The sequence below is a fragment of the Cyanistes caeruleus genome, chromosome 7 (genome assembly GCF_971803275.1).
Source record: "Cyanistes caeruleus chromosome 7, bCyaCae1.hap1.1, whole genome shotgun sequence".
NCBI lineage: Eukaryota > Metazoa > Chordata > Aves > Passeriformes > Paridae > Cyanistes > Cyanistes caeruleus.
The window spans coordinates 2,857,603-2,874,280 of record NC_141707.1 but is presented as its reverse complement, the minus strand read 5'-3'; the positions used below and the strand labels follow the sequence as shown (position 1 = coordinate 2,874,280).

At 48.9% G+C, this 16,678-nt stretch overlaps 1 protein-coding gene and 1 long non-coding RNA gene across 2 annotated transcripts in view; one reads left to right on the top strand and one right to left on the bottom strand.

Annotated features, from left to right (window-relative positions):
- Nucleotides 1–887: 887 nt before the first annotated feature.
- LOC147652069 (uncharacterized) lies at nt 888–11,726 on the bottom strand. The gene is made up of 2 exons (XR_015289294.1): nt 11,407–11,726; nt 888–5,977 (listed from the first exon to the last, which is right to left on the bottom strand). It is a non-coding gene; the product is annotated as an uncharacterized LOC147652069 (long non-coding RNA).
- The window catches only part of TWIST2 (twist family bHLH transcription factor 2), a 25,970-nt gene continuing 20,253 nt past the window's right edge, over nt 10,962–16,678 (top strand). Inside the window, exon 1 of the mRNA XM_023930549.2 lies at nt 10,962–11,740. Within this exon, the coding sequence (XP_023786317.1) occupies nt 11,224–11,706 (483 nt within the window). The 5' untranslated portion in view covers nt 10,962–11,223 and the 3' untranslated portion in view covers nt 11,707–11,740. The remainder of the gene's footprint in view (nt 11,741–16,678) is intronic.

The following is a 16,678-nucleotide window of genomic DNA, read 5'->3' as shown; positions in this document are numbered from 1 at the left end:
GATATACCCCAAAACCGGCCGACTCGATGATATTTAAAACATATGGCGCGGCGACAGGCCTGGCATTTCCATAGCTTCACATGTGTGTGTTACTGATATGCTGTGTTTTATAATGAAAATATTGGGACACGTTGGATTGCTGGCCCCCTCCCCCTCCCCTCCGCCTGGAAGGATTTCATCACATGTCTGCTCCGCTCTGATTTTGAGATTTATCTGTGCTCAGTGCCCAGCAGATGTTTGCTTGCGAATCGCTGTGCACCGGCCTTGCCTCGCTCCTGCGGTGCTCACCGGGAGCTGGTGGTCCCCACTCCCCACAGGGAGCAACACTCCTGGGAATGGAGCTGGGAACAATGCTGGGAACACACACTGGGACTGAGAAAACCCCATCCCATCTCAGTCCTCCACGCTCACAGTCTGTCGCACAGCGGAACGAAGGTGCCGACACTGACATGTGCCCAAGGTCTTGGGGGTCAGGGTTCAGCACCCACACTCTGAGCACATCTGGTGGACTGACCCAAAATTGTCACTTAGAAGCCCATTTTTCCACCAGCAGGTTCACATCATCACAAGACAGCACATGAAAGCCATCTCCTTCAGCTGCCTACACATCTCAACTGCATGTTATGTTTCTGTTTGCCAAGGTACCACCAAACCTCCTCAGTCCTCATCCCCAGAAGTTTTTGCACCAAGTAGAGCAGTTGCACTTTGGGGCTTTTAAAATTCTCATGTCAGCAAGGCCATGCTGAAGACTGATCTTTTGTAACACTTTCAGCAACCCTGCTGCATCAAACTTCTGCTTTTCACCAAAGAGAAATTTCCCCGCTTGTGAAAACTTCCTTTAGGAAGTTCTCAACTTCCTTGAAAACAAGGTGAACTATCTGCAACCATTTTTTTTTTTTTTTAGTTTATTTTTTTTTATTATCTGCTTTCTGAATCAGTTTTTCACCATGTTCTCCTGGTGAAAAAATTACATCCCACTTTAAGAAAAGAAAAAAACAAAACCAACAGGGAGCAACACTAATTACAAAATATCAGAGCTCTGGTTGCACAACATGCCGTGAGACGCTGATGTTTCTGGCTGTTAATTTGGGCTTTGCCTCGTAAGCCAGAAGGTATTTGTCCCACCAGCCACGCCAAAGGTTTGGGAAGCGCTGTCTGTGCCTGCGTGGCGATCAGCAGCAGACCCTGGATCTTCATGAGCCACCCAAACCTCGCAGCTCCCAAGGCGATGCCAGCCCGGGATACACTGGAGCTGACGGGAGTGTCACATCCTGTCCAGTGCTGCTCATCACCCTTTTAATTTTCGGTGCAGCCAAGTTCTCTCTGTTCTCCTCAGGCTGCTTTCCTTGCTCAGGCAGGGAGAAGAGTTTCCCAGGGAAAACATGTTTTTATGGAGGTGAGCTCTGAGGAGGTGGCTTGCGAGTTGCTTGGTCCTCGTGAAGGACTTTGCACGGAAATTGTGTGGTTCTGCTGGAATTTATCAGAAATGTCCCCCCTGTCTCCTGGTGACACCCCAAAAAATCAAGAGGGACAAGTGTTTCCCTGATTCACCATGGACTTGTGCTTGTTCCCAGGCTGTCACTCTCGAGCAGGAAGCTAAAGGGATCTTGTAAACTGAGGATCCTTGAGACATACCTGGTTTTTCCTCCCAGTTCTTCCAGCAGTTAATGGATCATCTGTCCTCCTGCTTGGATCTGAGTTTCCACCCAAAATCTGTTGCATCTCCCCCTTCATTCTGTACAATCCTCAAGCAAATGTCTCATCCCACTGCTTTACCCTTCCCTCTCCAACAAGACAGAATAACTTAGGTTGGAAAAGGCCTCAAGATCATTGGGTCCAACTTGATTCCAGACCCCTCAATGGCACCTTTATCCCAATCCCAAAATATCTGCCACAAAGAGCTCCAGAGAAGCCTCATTAAAGCTCACCAGACACATCCATTTCCAAAGCCCAGGGCATCCTGTGCAGTGAGGTGCCTCCAGTGCTAATTCCCTCTATATGAAAGGCTGCCCAGCAGCATCCTGAAAATCAGGCTTTGAAGCCGGCTCGCGGCTCCCCAAGCCTATTATTGCTTTTTCAGATATTCCCCACTCTGTCAAAACTGCGCAGATGGCTCTGTCACGAGTGCAAAGGCAACGCTCTCGGTGTCTTCCCCACACAGGAGATGTAAGCCAGCTCATACAGAGGATCTTCCAGCTCCATTTCCTCCATGTGTTATTTTTATGTATCTTCCAGGGAAATGCGACTGGAGAATTTGAATTTAATAAGTGCGGGATATGGGGCGCTATTAAGGCTTCAAAGCACCATCGAGCAACAGTGATGGATCAAAGGCCTACGAAAATATTGCATGGAATTATTGGCCCTTGAGGAGAGTGGGACACGACAAATGCCTACTGGATCCCCGCTCCAGCCCCCTTGGAAGGAGGGAATTATTAAAGGTCGCTGCAAAGCCTGCTGAGAGCAACATAAAGTTTTCTGCTGACTGTGCAAGTTGTGGATCAGACTCGGAGTCACCTGACAGGGCCTAGAGTGGAACCGACAGCAAACTTGAGCTTTGCCAAAAGCGCCAAGGAGGAGGAAATGAAACCTCACCGCCCTATTGATGCCAGAAAAAAACCCAAAAAAACCCAAAAAGACCCCAACAAATTGCAAAGCTTAACTGATAATGAAAAAGCTGGGGGAGGTTCAGGCCGAGGACAGGTATATTTTACAGCTCTCCTCCTTCAAAAGATGTTTTGAGCTAAAATACACAAAAACTCAATGCTTTGCAATCCACCACAGGTTGGGCTTCTCATCCTCCTTGGCAGAGAGAGCTACCAGGGAGTGCTGATGAATTCCAGGAGAACACAGAAGCTAGGCTGTATCTACAGGCTTCAGCTGCTGCCCACCTCCTGGAGAAGATTTGAGCTCTTGCATCACCTCCTCAATTCCATGCAATGATTTATACATTTGAAGCTGATCCCACATAGGGTGTTGCTCTCTCCCACTGAGACCAAAACCTGTCCCACTGTGAGGATGCATCCAGCACTGGAATGCACCTCACAGCTTCAGCCAAAGGAATGTTTCTCAAGGCCACCCCTCCTGGAAGATGCTGCAGGTAGGGTACGAGCCACTGAGACAGGAATCAGAGCCCAGGAATTCTGCTGGAGCACTGCTTCACACTGGCCAGTCCAGCTGAGGTTCAGGATACCTAAAGGAGGACAGTAAGGAAACTGGAGAGGAAATTTGGACAAGGGCCTGGAGTGACAGGACAGGGGGAATGTCTTCCCACTGCCAGAGGGCAGGGACAGATGGGATACTGGGCAGGAATTGTTCTCTGTGAGGGTGAGGAGGCCTGCCACAGGGTGCCCAGAGCAGCTGGGGCTGCCCCTGGATCTCTGGAAGTGCCCAAGGCCGGGTTGGACAGGACTTGGAGCAACCTGGGATAGTGGAAGGTGTGGGACGTGACCTCCAAGATCCCTCCAATCCAAATAATTCTGGAATTTGATAATAATAACGGGCAGGCCACCCTTGCCCATCCAAGCACACCAAGCATGCCATGGGAAGGGTGGAGGATGCCCTGGACTCTGGGTGCAGCAGGCCTGGGAGGTTCATACCTGCTGCCTCATCCAAACATCTTCCTTGACCCAACACATGCAAATCCACAGATGTTCTGCAGGAATGCTTTTCCTGTGCCTCTGAGGGGTGCAGCTGTTTCCCTGATCATTTCATTTCCAGTGTCTGGGCTACTGCGCACACGTTCCTCCACAGCAGTTTGGGTGTCCACAGGCCGTGTGTCTACAGCCCCAACTCCATCCAGGAGACTTTGTGCTGTGGCTTACAGCATCCCAACAAGCAGGGTTGTTGCTCCTGAGGAAACGGACGGTCCACTCAATATTTCTAGAACAACAGCCTAAACCAAGTTACACTCATTTTATAAATTTTTATGGTGTCTTCTTTTCAATTCAACCAGCCTTGAGTTTGGAGGGCTTGTTTGTTTGGCTTGGGGCTTTTCCACCTAATTGTTTTTGAAAGAAATAATGGGCCTTTCCTGCTTTTTCCTCCCCAGGTCTCACTAGGAATGTCAAGCCTGGTTTCCCCTGGATTTGTTGAGGGTCTCAGAAGTGGAACTCGAGCTTTTGGGGGTCCAGTTGAGCCTTTAACAAAACTATCTTTTCTCCTCAAAGTTTATTCAGGTGCCTGAGTTAAACAGGTGTTGGTAAAGACAAAGAAAAAAGCAAAAGTTTTAATCAGTCTAAGAAAAAGAATTTCCTCTCTCAGCTGAGTAGGTTTGGCTCTCCCTTCTGATGTTGTAAGTGTAGTTACTCAGTAATTATTATTTTTTTTCTTCCTTAAATTGAAGATTTCAACCTTTCAGCATCAAATTAAATACCAAAGTGAAACCAAATCAGCTGGTAGCCAAGAAACTTGATCAGAAGGCACCAGTCCATCGCTGCAGCAGAAACCTAAACTGCAACACATGGAGGTGAAGGACTCAGGGTGCCTGGTTTTCCAAAATAAATCTTATTTTCCTTGGAATGCTGGCACATTTCAAAAAAGGTTGCTCTATTTAGAAAATGAACTTTTTTTCCCCTCAGTAACTGTCAGGTTTTTCCTTTTCCCCTTGGAGAGAAGTTCACCAGTTACCCAGGGCATTGTCCCATCCCTCTTCCAGGCCACTTAAATCCAGGAGAGCAACGCCCAGAAGACCCAAACCCTGAGGCAGAAAGTGTTGCTCCCTGGTTTAAGCAGATGAATATTTGGGGAGGATGAACCCAATTGCCAAACCAGCAGAACTCTTCTGGCACAGGAAAGCCAGGTCTCATCTCTGTGATCCCACAGCCAGGCTGCTGGGAATAGGAATGCTCCAAAGGCAGGACTTCTCACTGCAAGGAAAGAAGAAATTTCAGGGGAATTGCAGTGCTGTGGGATGAGAAATGAGGACAGAGGCTGCCTGAGCTCCAGTTTTTGCAAACTGTGATACTGATAGCTCAGGTATCCAAAAGCCCAGGTGAAGTTCAGAGCTGGCCAAAGAACCTGCAAAGGCCTGATTTTAACCGGCTCCATCATCTTCTCCTGGAAAATGCCTTTTTTATCTCTTGAGAACCCCCAAAAAATTTTCCTTTGTTTTCCCCTGGCATTCAGTACTGTGACTTTCCCAAATCGTGGCAATTCCCAGAATCCCAGTGGGCTCCAGCAGAGGCACCAGCCCCACAGTTACCATGTCAAGCTCATTGTTTTGGCTTCCCTCTGCCCAGCATCTGACCTGCCAAATGCTGCACCTTGGTGATTAAATTCCATCCCCAGCAGTTAAAACTTTGCTTTGAGAGACGTTCTTCCCTGAACCCATGAGGAGAGCCATTTATTGCAACAGCAGCTCAATTACTCCAGGGCTTTCCTTTGTTTTACCTTGTTCCTGTCTTTTCACCTCACAATGCTGTTAACTATAAGGTTGGTTCACCTCTTGAATCATCAGGATTCAAATTAATCCATGATGAGAATAATCAAGATTCTGGTTAATTCTCAAAAATATTGGAAGGCAGGAATACAAACAGCAGGCTTGGAGCAATCTGGTGATACACTGAAAGGTGTAACAACCTCTTGAAGCTGGTGTTGCAATAAAAAACCCAAAAACTTAAAGAGAAGCTTGATCCTTCCAGCCATTCCTGAGTGCTGTTGGAACACCCAGGCTGGATTTGGATTCACCTTTATATTAGTGGGAAGCCCTTCTTTCCCAATTTAACAAGGCCGGAAATGCGGGAGGAAAAGGTGAGGAGAATGAAATGTTTCCCATGGCTTGATTTTCCAGTTCATGAAAAAGTATTTTCATTTTTCCTAGCCCAGGTTTTTAAGCTACAATTGCTACTGCTGCAGCCACAATTAATATTCCACCTTCCAAAAAGAGGGAAAGAATGAAAGAAAAAAATTTCTTGCCTGTGGATTCCCAGGGAGCCATTCCACTCCGATCTGCAATTAGCAGTGGCCTCAGGCAAATGATCTAAAATAGAAATGTTATTTTTGGAATCGTGATAGCCACCACTTTTTACTCCCCAGAACACCCGTCCTTTCTGTGCTGTCATTAAAAATAGAATCCACAACAGCGATGCTGCTGCCTTTGGGTTTCTTTCCGCGGCAAGACGCGCGCTGCCATCCCAGTGCTGCCAGCACGGGAAATTACATGGATTTCTCACCTTGCCAGAAATCCATGATCAGATCTGAAACATTGCACCCCATGTTTGAGGCAGAACTAGGTCTGGTCAGATTCTCCTCGTCCTACTGACAGCGGTGCAGATGGGGATGGGCCCCCAACAGCTTTGTGCTTGAGATCCCAAAAACCTGTAGAAGACACTGAAGATCTCCCTTCTTATTCCAGAGGGAGAGAAATTCAGGCCTGATTTTAATGTATCCATAACTTTAAACACCTGCCTGTGTCCTACAGGAGTTAGAAGGGCTCAGAAGCACCTCTCCTCTCCAAGACATGCTCCAGTGGGGCAGCCACAGCTTCTCTGGGGCTCACCACCTTCACAGGGTAGAATTTCTCCCCAATATCCCATCTTACCCTTCCCATGGCAGTGGGAAGCCATTCCCCCTTGTCCCATCCTTTCGATCCTTCTCCCCAGTCCCTCTCCAGCTCTCCCAGAGCCCCTTTAGGCCCTGGAAGGGGCTCTGAGCTCTCCCTGGAGCCTTCTCCTCTACACGATGACCCTTAAAATTCACACCTTGCTTGGTCAAAGCTTGGATGTAGCAGCCACCTTCATAAAGGAGATGGACAAAGAGCCTGTGGGCATTTCCTGGGAGAAAGGGACATCCGCTGGGAAAACCTCAAAGTCCTTCCCTAGTCTTTTTTCTGTCAGCCTCCTGCAAGCCTTGCTTAAAAAGATCCCTGTTTCCAGGGTCCTCAAGCACCAAGCTGAGTGATCCAGGTCATGGAGCAAGGACAGAGCTGCTACCACCTCTGTCCTTACAGGGAGATCCAAAGCACACCTTGCTGCATTTATTGCCAGGATCATCCCACAGCAGGAATCGCTGCCCCGGCTCAGCCTCTCCTGCGCTGGTCCCGCTGCTCCGGGGCTTTGGAAGCGGAGGAAGCAGAAGCGAAGAGCGGGCACATCAGCTGGTAACAGTTCAGAAACAGATGTACATTCCTGCACAAAACTGCGGCCGGAGCGGATCCGATTACTTTGGAACCGTGCTCCGCTCCGAGCGTCTCATCCCTAAAGCCCCTTATCTGCTCCTTTGCTTTTGATTAGGAACTTGTCACCGCAGGGGGAGAGCTCTGGGGGACACGAGGGATGAGAGAACAAAGCCCAGGCACCAGAAGGAGCAGGGACAATCCCAAGGCAGCACAGGCAAGGTGCCCACACCGGGTCGCTCCCTTTGAGTGCTGCACAAGCACTGAGGAATTATCCCCTTTAAAAAAGGAGGGGGAAAACCGAACCAGCTTAACCAGATCGGGCTGCAGTAGAGGTGGTTCGATGCAATTTTGCAGCGGGATGTTTCTGGAGGGAGGAGGGATGCTCTCCTCTATAGCAGGAACAGGAGGAGGGCAAAAGAGCACAACGGTGTCTGGTTTTCCCCAGTTTTTTCTCCAAAAATTGGCATCCCTGGCAGCTCTCCAGCAGAAGGGGGTTGGAAGAGCAAGCTGGGTGCCCTGAAAGGTTATTACCTGCACTGGCATCCAATCTTTTCCTGCTTCCCACGACAAGCCAGAGGCAGGGGTGGCAGGAGGCTAAAATCCAAACTTTCTCCTCTTCAGCACAGAGAGGCCAGAGGGTGATTTTCTGGTCAAATCCTGCCAAGGGGACAACTGGACCACAGGCTTCCTACAGAGAACAAGCACTGACCCCAAATCTCAATCCATATTCATTATTGCCTGATAACAAAATAAACTGGGAGCCTGACAGTGTCACATTCAAACAGGGCATTACAATTCCTCCGAAACTATTCTTTTATGTGGCAGTTTTTACTCCCTAACCTCTCTCCCACCCTGCTGTGGTGGCAGGAAGGATGGATCCAGCCCAGCCCGCTTTGCCAGTGGCACCTTCACGCTGCTTCCCCCACAAACCTCCCCAAACTCCCCTGTCCTCCAGGAGACCTGGATCACGTTTCAGCCGAGGCTGGTCCCCTGCCTTTGGTCTGCTCCAGGGCAGATATTTGCAGGATTGTCACCACCAGTCCTGGCACCAAGCACTGCAGCAGTGGAGGGTCCGCACACACACAAGCGGCAGCTCCAGAGCGATGCTCGCTGGAGCCGGGCTCAGAGACTCCATAATTACCCCACAGCCAAATCCCACCATAAATTTCCCCTAATGAAGCCTGCCTGATACTAAAAGGCTTTGCACATTTAGAGGTTATGCACAGCAGCAATTCCCTTAGGGAGAAATCCTGCCTCGATCCTGCAAACACTCCTTCGGTCTCGTTTGCTAAAGCGAGGCAGGTTTTTATTTAATTTATTTACTTAATATTAGCTGTTTAACCCAGAGGAGCGCTGGGCTGCTCTGCTGCTGCCGCCGTGCAGCCCAGAGAGGCACATCCCGGAGTGCCAGGAGCAGCAGCTGGACCAGGATCACGCCACGTGGCCACAGCTTTTTCTCAGCACAGCTCCAGAGAAATGCCCAGGAGCTGTGCCTATGCTTGCATGGGATTATCCCAAACTCCCTCTGCCAGCTGAGAACAGGAAATGTTGACATCCATCCACACAGTCCACCCCCAGAACTCCTCTGTCACTGGTAGGGTCAAATCTGAGCCCGTGGAAACACCTCACACACTGGGAGGTCAAGCCCTGCTTTCGGTGGTCATGGCTGGGCCATAAAAAGCTGGAAAATAAATGTTGGCAGGGCAGGAAGAGAGGACAGGAGAGGAGAGGTACAACCAGCAGATCCACTCACCCTCCTCACCAGCTGGGATCATCTTCCCTTGCTCCTGGTGCTCTCAAACGCAGCCCAAAACATCCCTGCTCCCTCCCTGAGCGGTGTTTTGTGGACACCTGCAGCCCTTTTGGGCAGGACACCCCAGGAGCTCAGCCCTGCATCCCCCTGCTCTCCCGTGCTCCATGAATCCCTGCATCCCCCTGCTCTCCCGTGCTCCATGAGTCCCTGCATCCCCCTGCTCTCCCGTGCTCCATGAATCCCTGCTAACCCACGGCGCCTCTGAAATCCCTGCACACGCGCAGTGCTGTGAGACAAGAACCTGTTTTCTGGGAAAACCAGGAATGGTGCCCCTCCAGCCTTCAGTGATGGCTTCCCTCAATAATTGGGAAGGATCCCAAGCACTCAGGAGGCGCCTAAATAACCGCAGGACAAACCAAATACCCCTCTCAAGGGGTGGCATCAGCTTTGAGGTCCGTGGTAGGCACCGTCCCAGCCCACTTGTACTCCTGGAACTCCAGGTTTCAGATGCTGGATCAACCCTCAGATCCAGCCCCAAACCCTCTGGAAACGCATTTGGGGTACGAACAGGAGCAGCACCCACCCTGCCCAGCTTACCGGGGTCTTAAATCGGATTAAAAATCTATTTGCAGAATGGCCTCGCTTTCCGACTTCTGTGCTGCACCTGAAAACCTTTCCTTTGGAAAGCAAACACAGGCTCTCCCCGGGGGCTGCCTGGGGAAGCCTTTCCACTATAAACATTACCTACCAGCGGTGCAGCCAGCCCCAGGCAAGCCAAAAATTCCTTCTCCTACCAAGGAACACTTTCCAATCAAACCAGACATTATTTTTTCTGTTAATGAGTGTTGATACCTACTGGAAAACTTCGCAAAGAAACGCATTCCAAACCAATTCTTCTGATACAACATCAACATTTTATGAGTTTCTCTTGTACTATTATTATTATTATTATTATTATTATTATTATTATTATTATTGTTTTATTTTATTTTATTTTATTTTATTTTATTTTATTTTATTTTATTTTATTTTATTTTATTTTATTTTATTTTATTTTATTTTATTTTATTTTATTTTATTTTATTTTATTTTATTTTATTTTGTTTCCCTGATCTATTTTGAAAACATGATCTTTGCCGCTCAGGAATGCATCTGTTCCTGCAATTTGGGCTGTGACTGAAATCAGAGGTTCAAATCTGATCTTTCTCTGCCTTAGCTCCACAGAAGCCAGCAGAGTTTTCCCACATTTCCCCCTACGGCATGATGGAGAGGGAAAAAGAGACCTGTTGTCTTCTGTTGGATAGATCAAAAATCCTGCTCTCGCAGTTTTTGTGTGCTGGGATTCCACAAATTCAGCAGCAGGATATTCTGAAGGAGGAAAAAATGTCCTCCTACCTACCTTGGCTGCTGATTCCCTAAAATCAGGAAGGGGGGAAATGGGGAGAAAATGTCAGTGCATGGCCAGTGTTGCCTCTCCAAGGGTTTTTCCACAAACTATTAGCTGCTTTCCAAATGATCGATATTTTGGGTTTGTCCAGGAGGAAAGAAACCCAAAGGCATGTCCCCCACAAGTCGGGGTTTGTCCCCTCTGCCCCCAAATCTCCACCATTGCCACGGCTTAGCGTGCCCCAGGGATGTTCTGCCGCTCCAAGGTGACCCTGTGGGATGGGGAGGCAGATCCCCACCCCATCCCTGCAGGACCCCCAGCACGGGGGGCTGGAGAATAGCGCCCCGTTCCATGAGAACGGGGCAAACTCTTGTGCTTGGAGAGCTCCCTCTGCACCCCGAGCTGGGCACGGAACCTCTGCTGGGAACGGGACCCTGGGCAGCACCCCAAAAACCCCAGGGTGGGTGGGGGGTTATCCTGGGGGGGTGCTGCAAATCCAGCATACCCAGGGGCGGGGGGTGGCGTTCACCAGCTATCTTCGATTCGAGGTGCATTCCCAAGATTTTAGTTAAGTGTAACATAAAACTGTGAAAGTTTAGCAGGGGAAAAGCCTTCCTCCCACCGACCTGGCCGGCCAATCAGGAGGGAGCCCCGCACCTCCCTCACTTCTGACAACTATTTAGCAACTGAGCTCAGCTAAAGTTTCCAAAAAGTTAGAATAACTTCCTCTCTCCAAGACCTCAGTTTTTTTACACAACCTCGGTCCTTGAAATAAGAGCCCTTCAAGCAACCTGGAAAACGTTTGGTCAGCAAAAAAAAAAAAAAAAAGGAAAAAAAAAGAAAAAAAGAGTCCTCCTGTTTTTCCAAAGGATCTGTCTCAGGAATTTAAAGCACATTTAAGACACACACACACTCACATAACATAAGGAGGGGGGGAAAGGCTCTTCCCCTCCCCTTCTTGCAGAAAGCATGGAAGAAAGCTCCAGTTCTCCTGTTTCCCCTGTGGATAGCTTGGGGACCAGTGAAGAGGAGCTGGAAAGGCAGCCAAAGAGATTTGGCAGGAAGAGAAGATACAGTAAGAAGTCCAGCGAAGATGGCAGCCCCAACCCAGGGAAGAGGGGGAAGAAGTCCAGTCCCAGCTCCCAATCTTACGAAGAACTGCAGAGTCAGAGGATCCTGGCCAACGTCAGAGAGAGGCAGAGGACTCAGTCTCTCAACGAAGCTTTTGCCGCCCTGAGGAAAATCATCCCCACGCTGCCCTCTGACAAACTGAGTAAAATCCAGACGCTCAAGCTGGCGGCGCGGTACATAGACTTCCTCTACCAGGTGCTACAGAGCGACGAGATGGACAGTAAGATGACGAGCTGCAGTTACGTGGCTCATGAGAGGCTCAGTTATGCCTTCTCCGTGTGGAGGATGGAGGGAGCGTGGTCCATGTCGGCCTCCCACTAGCGACCGCCCGGGCCGGGCCGGGCCAGCCCAAGGGGTAGGTACCCGTTTCTCTTCTCCTGGATGACTTCTCCTGGGTCTGTTTCCTTCCCTTTGCCCTTTGTGGAATGCTGGGGGTGCTGATGGGTTTGGGGTCACTGACCTGGAGGGCAGAGTAGACACATCCAGTTCCTCCCGCTCTCCCGGTGCTGGAGGAAATTTGAATAAATGGAGCTTCCAGGAGGGCAAAAATGAGATTGATTTTATTTTTTTTTTGGGGGGGGGGGGTGTGAAAAATAATAATCAGCATGCTTTTGCTCTGTGGGAATGGGGAGAAGAGGGGGCTGGTGTTGAGAGCTGGGTGATGAGGGACAGAGGGGAAAGCCGTCACCGTGTGAGATTTGCCAGAAAGCGCTGCTTCGGAGCAGGGCTCAGAGAGGAAAAGGTGATGGCCACAACAGGCTGACAAGGGGATCCAAAACAGCTGCTGCCCCACTCTGTGGGTGTCTGCACCCCAAAAACCCCAGTGCTGAGCCCTGTGGTGGCCACATCCCCTCCCAGCTGGGGGGCCAGGGGGTCGGCAGGACCCAGACGGGGCTCGGCGATGGGTTCGCCCCAGGTTGTGCTTCTCTTAAAAGAAATGAGCAGCAGATGTCGGCTGCAGTCCTGGGCTGTGTCCCTTCCCCCTCGCACAGCAAAAAGCAAACAGACACGGGAGAAACTCTGCTAAATTTTTGGGTTTGTCCAGTTTCCCTTCCCCAAAGTGATGGTAGAGCAGTGGCTGGCGTTAGGTGCAGTTTCTTATTTACTCTCCTCACCAAACCCTTCCTCGTCGCTTTCCATGAGCAGAAAACTACTTCCTCTTCAGCTGCCTTGGGGAGGGAGGAATAAACAGTCAGAAAGGAAGGGGGGAAAAGCCTTTTAATAACACCCTCATCTCCAGCTAATTAAGCAGAGCGGCTCTGCGTTGTGTCAGCCGGAGTTTGGGTCTGGCTGGGCACTCTCTGGGGCTCCGTACATAAAACAGAGCCCACGAGCCCATTCCACCATGCAAACACTCTGAAGGGACATTTTTCCCCGCCACCCTTGTGATGTAAAAATGAAATAATTTCATCATGTGCAGAGCTGAAGAGGAAAGTTTATCCCAGCCCATTGGCTGGGCTTGTTTAAAGAGGCAAATCCATCTTTGTTCGGTCAGCAGTGAATGGCCCGTTTGAATAAATAAAATTCAGGCAAAAACTTGATGCAACTGCACTGCCTCAGTTCAAAGAGCTGAAAAATGTGAAAGCATGGCTTACTAGTGGTGGGAAGCAGATGTAGAACCATTTTAGATGTAAATGTTTCACTTGAATCCTGAAATGGTTTGGAATTTGCACTTTGGTGCTGGAATTAAGCTATTCGAGTGATTCCCCAAAGCAAGAAAAAAGTCTCAAAATTAGTTATTCTACCCATTCTACCTCTAGCACGAGCTGCCTGTTGTTTAGCTCTATTTAAATAAGTAACACTGTTGTTGTGGGGTTTATGGCCATCACTGGCATTCTTATATTTTGCACATAGTGCCCCGATTTCAACTGCAAAAATCCAAGACTGAATGAGTTTTTCAAAAGCTAAACCCTCCGTTTATAAAACAGAGAGCCTTTTCCCATGCTAATCTGGGTTAAAAAACTGCAGCAAACAGATTAAAAAAAAAAAAAAAACCCACAAAAACCCAGGCTTCTTGTCAAAACCAGATGTAAAATGTCCCCAGCACATATTTCTTCAGCAGTTTAGATTGGCTGAATAGGAAAGTGCTGGGCTGGAACAATGCATTGATTCTGTTGTTTCCCAAATGATGTGTTGCCATTAGCCAAGGATGGTTGGAAATCTGCTATCTAATACACCACCACTCCTAGCACATGGGGAAAAACCTGCCTTTTTTAAACCATGTTTTATACTCCTTGTTGCTTAAATTATTAATAACATTGCTCTGATGATGCAGACTTTATAGGTAGGTGCTCAGATTGTCCCTATCCCTCAAAAAGGTGAGGATATAATGGAAAAAATCACCATGCAGAACCAAAGCCTGGCATGTTTTGGTCTGATTTGGAATAAATTGGAATTCGGCTCCTTAGCCGTAACCCAACCTCCAACCCAGTGCTCCGTGGTGGTTCTTGCAGAGGAAGATCCCAAACTTTCCACCTCTCCCTGTGCCTGTGTTGTGCAGGAACACACGTGTGGTTGGACTGCTGAAAAGGTTGTTGACAAATGGCCTGGTGCGGTGCGGTGTCAAATTCTATCATTTATGGCGACAGAAATTACGGCTGCCAGAAAATAAAAAATAAAACTACAACTAGGTCCTCAAGAACCCCTTGAAAACAGGCGAGTTTAGTTGGGTGGTGGGACTTTTCACGGGGGAGAGGGGAGCAGCCTGTGCTGCCTCAATGGACAAAAAATCCGTAAGAAGTTGCCCTGTGGGTTTGGGATCAGCTCCTGCCTTTCCTAGGGAGTAGGAACTGCAAACGTGGGGCGAGCGCTGCTCAGGCTGAGCTGCCATCCTCCCCTTTCCCGAGGTTTTGGGGAGAGAGAAGCAAGGAAAGGTTTTCTTCTCAGAGGGATGCTCACTCCCCTCTGGCTGCAAGCAAAACAGAAATCAGAGGAGCTGTTTGATTAGAAAATCAGAGCCTTGGGAACTGGGAAAATGCCACCTGGCCCCTGAGAGTGCCAGCAGGTCGCTGCTGCTCGCTTCCCTGGCCACGAGAGCTTTTCCTGTTCTGCTCCATGGAATTCCAGACAACTGACTGGCTCCGGGAGTTGCAGGAGAAACAGGCGCAGCTTTTGCACCTCTAAGACTGCAGTGGGATGTTTCAGCTGAGCCTTCCTCCCCCCAAAATCTCCCCATCCTCACTGCCGGCACCTGCACCCCTCCCCTTGCAGCCACTTTTTCCTTTTGCCTTCGAAGTGTTCTAAAATGGCTCTGAACTGAAAAGAACAAATCAGGGAAAAAAAACAAACCCAAGACAGTACATTTGCTGATATTCCTTTTAGCAGGGAACAAGCCTGTCCAGCTGGGATGGCAGGACCAGCAGCAAAGCGCAAAGGTCAGCACAGTCCTGAGCCCCGCACCAGTATGAGCAGCCTGCTGCTCCTTCCCACTCACTGGGAACGAGCCCTTCGCATCCCCTGGGCTGGAACTGGCTCTGGGAGCCCCTTTTCCCACCTTTTCCGTGCTGGAGAAACCATGTTTAAGGCATGAGTTCAATCCACAGCCCTCATGCCATCACCCCTTCAGACTCGAAGGGCTGTTTCCAGTATAGAACACCAGCATCCTATTTCATTTTCTCCTTAAAGAAGCAAACAGATGTTATCTCTGCTGGCCCTGGGAACAAAACCTAATTCTATAGTGTATAGAGAGCAGCACAGTTAACTGGGGGTGTAGCGACACTGGAACGAAGCCCTTTTTTTGTCCCAAAAGCCCCGGGTTTTTTTATACGCATCCTTCAAAAAATGTAAATAAGTTGCCTTGACAGGAAGGATTGTAAAGTTTGGTATTTACATTAATAGCCTTGTAGCGGCAGGGAGGAGTGGGGGTTTCATCTCAGTGCGTTTAAAAAGCCCAGCAAAATGCATTTTGGATCCTCTGTTTACGTTCACGTCTTTCCTTGGGAAAGGATAAATCTGTTTAAACCCAGCAGACACCAAACACGCTGCAAGTCGGCCAAAAACCTCTCAGGCTCAGGGATCTTTGAAAAAGAAGGTGCAAGGGAAATGCTCCGGAGAAGGAGACGTGCAAAGAGACAAATCTGCCAGGGGCTAGACGCAAATAAATGAATTACCCATCAGAAAGGGCTGGAGACACGCATGGCGGAGGGAAAATGCTGGATCGGGTCCGAAGGAGCGCTTAGAAAAGTGGTAAAAACATGTTATTACTTAATCTGCTGGAGGCAGAGCTGCGGTAAAAAGTCCTATCGGGAGAGATGTGCGTTGAAGGGTCATTAAGGGAGCAATCGAGGCAGACATTAAATAGACCTAATTTGTCTCCAAATTAGTCAACCTCACACCGCTCAGCTCTGCAGAGCCGCCCTAATTTTCAAAGCATCCTCATTAAAACAAAGGGGGAGATTGAAACGCTTCTATCTGAGCGGCCTCCCCTCTCGATTCCTTCCTACATTGCTTTTTGGGGGGGCATTTTTCCTGCGGTTATAGGTAGCGGTGATAAATGAGCCGGGGCGATAACAGCGGGCTCTTACAGAGTCGGGACAGATCCTGTAACCACCGCCGAGATCTCTTTTGGGGACATCTCATGTCACCCTTTCCCCTGGCAATACAATTATTTTTATAGCCGTAGCCCTGAGAATCATTTCCATGTGCTTCAGCGCGGCTTTGAAATCTCTGAGCTCAAAACCTCCCGAATTTATGTCTTAGCTGGAGGAAAGGTTTGATGAGGCCATGGACACAGAAAGGGACGGCACCAGAACCCCGAAACACAGAGCCAGCTGGAAATGCCGCCAAGGAATTACAGCTGTCTGGGGAAAGCAGATATTTCGGGGAGCTGTTTTACCCCTCTTCCCAGGTTTTGCAGAAAATTGGGAAGTGGGGGGGCGGAAAAAGCAGATTGCTCCTTGCAAGCTGCTGATCCCAGCAGACACCTTGGTGGGCTGCTTGGAGAGTCACCACAGCTCCCGAGACCCTTCTCCAGGCAAATTTGGAAGTGAGGAGAACCAAGAAACCATCCAGCTGGCTATTAGCAGACTCATACTAATTAATGATCAGTTCTCAAGTATTAAGACAGCAGAAATATTTTCCAGGGATTTAAAAAAAAAAAAATAAAAAACAAACAAAAAAAAAAAACCAATAAAAACCCCCACAAACAACAAAACACCAAACCAACACTTGGCACCCCGGCATTAATTAGATTTGTAGTTGTGGAAGATGACCATTCAGCAACAGCAACTAATCACACACAAAGAGCAAATTAACTCAGCCAGCCCATAAATCAAGGCAAGGCAGCCCTTGCCCT